The sequence below is a fragment of the Marmota marmota genome, unplaced genomic scaffold (genome assembly GCF_001458135.2).
Source record: "Marmota marmota marmota unplaced genomic scaffold, marMar, whole genome shotgun sequence".
In the NCBI taxonomy this organism is placed as follows: Eukaryota; Metazoa; Chordata; class Mammalia; order Rodentia; family Sciuridae; genus Marmota; species Marmota marmota.
The window spans coordinates 378,649-384,648 of NW_026000253.1; the positions used below are offsets into that span (position 1 = coordinate 378,649).

The 6,000-nt window shown below is 38.3% G+C and overlaps 1 protein-coding gene across 1 annotated transcript in view; it reads left to right on the plus strand.

The window, feature by feature from the left end:
- Dgkk (diacylglycerol kinase kappa) overlaps positions 1 to 6,000 on the plus strand; it is a 212,756-nt gene that overhangs the window by 134,255 nt on the left and 72,501 nt on the right. The window contains exons 3-4 of the mRNA XM_015506437.2: positions 873 to 953; positions 2,977 to 3,081. Coding sequence (XP_015361923.1) covers positions 873 to 953; positions 2,977 to 3,081 — 186 coding nt within the window. The remainder of the gene's footprint in view (positions 1 to 872; positions 954 to 2,976; positions 3,082 to 6,000) is intronic.

A 6,000-nucleotide genomic window follows, 5' to 3' on the forward strand; every position in this document is an offset into this window, starting at 1 on the left:
TGCAGCAAGTTTTGTTTCCAACAGCACATGTGGCCTCTCAGGGCTGTCAGCTCCCCTGCTTACTCAGTCATAGATATAACACACTTAACCTGGTATTTGCTTTAAGTTTCACTGTAGACCCACATATGATGGGTCCACTGTGATTCTATGCTTATGGACATCACAAATGCAAATGGGTGGGTGTCTTTTGCCATACATTTTCTGCTCATATCACAGCTCACTGTTCCAATGAACTTATATGCAAAACACAAACTCAAAGATAACATGATTGCAAATTTCAATATGGTGATAGCTGATCATGAAACCAAGTGTGGGGCCCTTCTGAATATTGGGCCTTGTGCAACTGCGCAGCTTTCATATTGGTGATGTCATCCCTGTATATGTCAGTAGTACTGGATTCCTGCTGCTGGCTGGGTAGTATCTACTATGCCCAATGTACAAGGAGATAAGGATCAAACTGGATGGGACAAGCAATGTGGTCAAAGGCTGTCACCCAATAGAACAGATGTTAATAACAATCTGTACTACTAGTACACTAACAGATGATATCCCATTATCTCCTCCAGCATTAATCTTTATATTTGAATAATTGTAGACTGACTCACTAACCCAAGTTTCCTATAAATCCACATAAATGATTTTGGAAAAGTTGTGTTTTGGTTTAGATTGATTTATTTTTTATTTGTCATATGACATATCCACAAAAATCATGTTTTTAAATAAATTTCGGCCTTGAAGATAAAAGAGTGATTGGATCATTACTGCCAAAAATGCCTGTCAGTGTGTGTGCATGTATATGTATGTCTATTTACCTTTTAATGTCACTTTGCGTCATTAAACAAATGGTTCCTCTTCCTCTTATATCTTTCCAGTTTGTACACTTTGAAACAATTGATCTGTCTCAAGTCACCTTGGCAGAAAGCAGCTGTAGAAATCTTTGCCACAGTTTTTCTGTAAGTATGATTGGGAATGACTGAATGAGCAGGGGTGGGGGCTAGATAAAAAGAGGGGCTACCATGCCTACTAATTCCCTCTTTGGACATTAAGTTTCCCAAGGCTCCTTTGATATTGAAGTGTTATTTTTCATACAAACATTTTCTACAAACCCACTGTTTGGGGCCAAACAGTGATAGTCCTTTTCCCTATTATCAGCGTACTATAAAGCTAAGCTGATTTCAGATTGTGTGACTATTAAAATCGTCAGTCAATCTTCCTGATAAAGTGATTTATAAGAGTATCATTGGGAGGGTTTCAAGAGACTACTAACATGTCATAGAAAAATATCAGGATAATCCAGTTACATGGTATCCCCTCCTTTGATGAAATAGATAAGAACCTAAATCCAAAGTGAAATCTACCCCATGCTGATATTACTAATGAGAGCATCTCAAAGAAAAAAAAAAAAAGAGGATTTTTCTGAGGAAGTGTTTAAGGGCTTAGCATGCCTGAAATGTCACGTGGGGCTTTTGTCATTCAAATGAATCCAGACTAGAAAACTCACTGAAAAATAGCCAGTCCATTGACCCAGAAATTTTCTACCCACCTCCTCCCAAAAGTATCTCTTCCCAGTCTCAACAGTGGGTGATCCTCTGCAGCAGGTAGAGGATGGTATTTAGTGGACTAAAAAGCTATAAGCCTAATACCCTTCTTCCATGGCTGGTCCACATTCCATCCTCTTTTGAAAAGAGAGCAGATACATCTAACATAGAAACCCAGCTTTGTTTTTTTCACATTATGTCACATTGGCCCAAGGTAAATCTGGGCATTCTACTGATTTGTCCCCAAATGAGTCATTAGGTCAATGTTTTTGGCCTTGATTCTACAAAGAAATCCTACAGGCAAGGCTGCTCCTTAGCCTAATGTAAGCACAAAGGCACTGCACAACAGTCCCAACTAAGAATAGGTTTGGATCAAAGGAGTGGCTCTGATCACAATCACAACTACCTGCCAAACAATCATGCTGTGTTACATACAAAAGGAAAGGGAAATTGCTTGTTGGTGTGATGAGCTCTAATTCTAAGATTTGAGATGTTGGTAGCCAAAGCAAATAAGGCCTTTGAAGCAATGACTGATGCTGTAACTATCCATGTTCCCACTTTCCTCTGGGGAAAGGCCAACTTATGCCCATGGTCTACATCTGCTAGACCCTCACCATGACTTACTTATTATTCCTGAAGGGTTCTTGAACCAGGCAAGATTAAGAGAGACAGCTATAAAATTTTCTTCAGGTTGTCCTCGCCCCTAAGAAAGAAAGAAACTGGATTTTTTGGACATCTCATTTTGGTGTACCCCCAAACAGAAAGATGTACACCTAATGAATTACGTACACTTTTACCACTTTGAGTAGACAGCAGCAGTAAGCACTTGAGTAATAGATGATGCATGGCTTTAGTAATAATCTCAGTGACTCAGGAGACTGAGGCAGGAAGATCACAAGTTCAAGGACATTCTGGGCATCTTAGTGAGACCATGTCTTAAAATTTAAAAAAATAATAATAAGGGTTGGGATGTGACACAGTTATAGAGCACCTCTAAGCTCAATCTACAGTATTGAAAAAAAAACATGGATTCTGGAGCCACAGACTATATTTCCATTCTAGCTTAGCTTTTTATCTGCTAGGTGACCCTGGAAAAGCCATTTGTCTTTCTTTGGCTTAGTTTTCCTGATGATGAAATAGGAAAATTAACAACACCTGTCATGGGGTTGTAGTGAAGGCTGTAGTGGAGTCCTTTAGAAGAGTCCCTAGTACATAGGAAGTACAATTAAATTGTTAGCTATTACTATTATTGCCATTGTTATTATTTTGGGTGTGTATATAAGGAGCTGTGAGTAACCCTAGGAAATCATGTGTTATATTGAAGAAATGGTTTGGGTTATGTTTGATAGATCTAGCTAGTTCCTTAGACTATTCACAGACTGTTGTGGAGGAAAAGTTGTGGACCAAGAATGAACTAATAATGTGACTTTTTGTTCAGGTTATTACACCAGAACGAAAAGTCACCCTGGCAGCACCCAACCGGAAAGACATGGAAGAATGGATTAACGTCATAAAAACCGTCCAACAAGGAGAAGTTCATAAGGTAAGGGAAATAGTATAAAACCCAAACAACTCTCATGGGTAAATGCTTAGGTAATTGCATTGGTTAATCCACATTTTAAACAGGGAAATAATATAATAGAAGCAGAGTATTCAGTCAGGAAGTACAAACAGATAGCTTTAGGAAACCTGTTTAGAACTATACTTGAAAAGGAATAAGTCACTTAGATTCAGACCCTGATAAATATGTGGTTTATATACCTTGGCACACATGTACTTGATATGTAGATATCACTGTATTACCCAATGAACAAGGCACTCAAGATGTATAAGTGCAGGTAACTTAGATGCCCTTCTGTTAGGAAGGCTTCAGTTGGAAGTCTTGAGTTGCATCTGCTGAATGACTATAGTAACAAGTAAAGAAACTGAAACTCAGAATCAGGAAGGAATCAGACTGAGGTGAAAACTACTCAGTAGTAAAATCAGGTTTTGAACCTAGGTTGTGTCATCCCAAAGCTTATGTCCTTAACCAGTATAGGATTCTTCCTGTCTGTTTTCTGTTCATCATAAAATGAGCATAGAGGGAAGAGCAAGGCACAGTCTTCTCCAAAGCTTATTAGGGTTCTTCCTCTCCTTGGCAATATCAAGTCTTTGACCACTACTTCCTACAGCATTCAAACTCTGGGCTATGCCCCCAGCCTGTTCTTCTATTAGATCTCTATAGTTATAAGCTATGCGAGTTCCAAGAAAGGAGGGATCCATGGCATTTATTTATTTAGAACAATGTCTGGCACATGACAGAGGCTTAATAATTATTTTTGAGTGAATAAATGTATCTGAGGATAATAGTGGAGCTAGGTTTTGGAGAAGGAATGATACATGGTTCATATTAAAGCAACATTCTTCTTTGAAGGTCTTGGAGATCAACAAATGAATACATACTTTAAAAGATCTCTGTGTCTTAAATAACTAGCAAAGGGCAGAGGATTATTCCAGGTAATTCAGATGGAGCATTTTGCAATGTAGTTTAGTAACAATGGCCTTTAGAAGTAAAAATAATACTATCAAGAAGAACCATCTATCCTTATTCTCCCAGGGCTTCTTTCTTAGGGTTTTGACCACTTAGTCTTATAAATATACCTTCTTATACCTATGGCTGTGATGAGGGAACATGACAAGTTTGCTGACCTGGGGCCTTTCCACATGTCATTAAAGCCTTTTCCAAGCCCATGATGTGTTGTGCTTAATTAAGAGATCCTTTGCTTAGCATTTGATAATGGTCCTTCATATGACTCAGCATTTCATACATTTGTTATTTTCTTTTCCTCTTCCTGATGGAAAAGCATATCCCTCCCTGGCAGTGAGGCCATTATGGCACAACATTAGAGGTAGCCATGAAAAGCTATAAATTCTATGCTTCTGTCCCATCCTTATCCCCGTGGAACAATCTTTTTCTTTCCTTGGCTTACTTCTATTCAAACGGCAATGTTTCTTACAAATCAAGTGACATTTAAAATTTGGCATAAATGGTCACATAGGATATTTTGAATTTTAATTATTAGTCCATGAATGCAAAACATGCTAGAGAAAGTCACCAGAGAGTTGATGTGTCATTCCTGATTCCACTGAATTAAACACCTAGGTATTGACTACACAGCACAAAGCAGAAAGGAAAAAAAATAATCTGCCTGTTTACTTTCTTGAAGAGTTGTGAGTATCAGGTTATAATCACAACTTCTGTGAGCTGCCCCAGGGACCTAAATCTATTAAGGAACACTAGTAGCTGATAGAGAAATGTCTCACCACCAGCATCTTAGCAATTTGTCTTGCTCGAGGCTTAAACGGACAAATACGCTTTCTCTCATATGCACCTTATCTCTAACAGTCTCTTCTATCCTCTGTCACTACCAGCGCCTGACAAATGTGGTGAGGGAAGATTAATCATGGATTTAGTGGTCTATTAGAGTAGTGACAATATAATTGGGTAATCTATTGGAAACTAGTCAGTACACAGTAGTGAGCCAGATTCTACTAGGTGCTCAGTTCTGTTCCATAGAGTTGAAAAAAAAGGTAAAAACTGAACTCCTGATCTCACTGAACATTGAGGTAGTTGATAAGACAAGATATACATAAAAAAATAAATGACACTACTTAAGGTAAATAATTTCCACAGATATTATAAGGCAACACATGATCGACTGCTGGATGAATGATACAGAAAATAAAATGGTATAGGCATTCAGCTGGAGTCATTTGGGAATACTTAAAAGAGAAGAGACTTGAGATTGACCTTGAAACATGGATAGGATTGTTTTGGTGCAAGTGATTAGGGCAGGGGAAGTCCTGAGCATGGGAACTGTATAATAAAGAACTGTATAATAAAAAACTGAATAACAAGAAAACAGAACTTTCTTGGAATACAGTACAGGGGGGATCCATTTCACTAGAAGAGTTTAGGAAAGTGAGTGCAAGAAATATGTCTAGAGATAAATTGGACCTGATCGTCGAGGGTTTTCAATGCCATGATAAAGAGTGGGGAAGATTTTCAATGATCAAAATTAAGGTGAAGGGGAAGCGAAAAGGGAAGAGAGCTGATCAGAGAGACAGTTTAGAAACACAGGATGGATTTGAAAGGGAAAAGATGGAGGCCAGTAGTTCAGAGAGGAGGCTCTATATTAATTCAGGCAAGACAGTTAAGCACCATAATAAGAAAAGGAAGTGAGAACAGATACTAGATACTGAGTTTGGAACAGGGGAGAACCTACATATGAAGGCAAAAGGGGAATATACCTCAGTGGTTGGGCACTTGTCGAGCATGCAAGAAACCCTAGGTTCAATCCCCAGCACTGCAAAAGAAAAAGAGAAGAGAACAAAAAACAGAGAAAGAAAGAAAGAAAGAAAGAAAGAAAGAAAGAAAGAAAGAAAGAAAGAAAGAAAGAAAGAAAGAAAGAAAGAAAGAAAG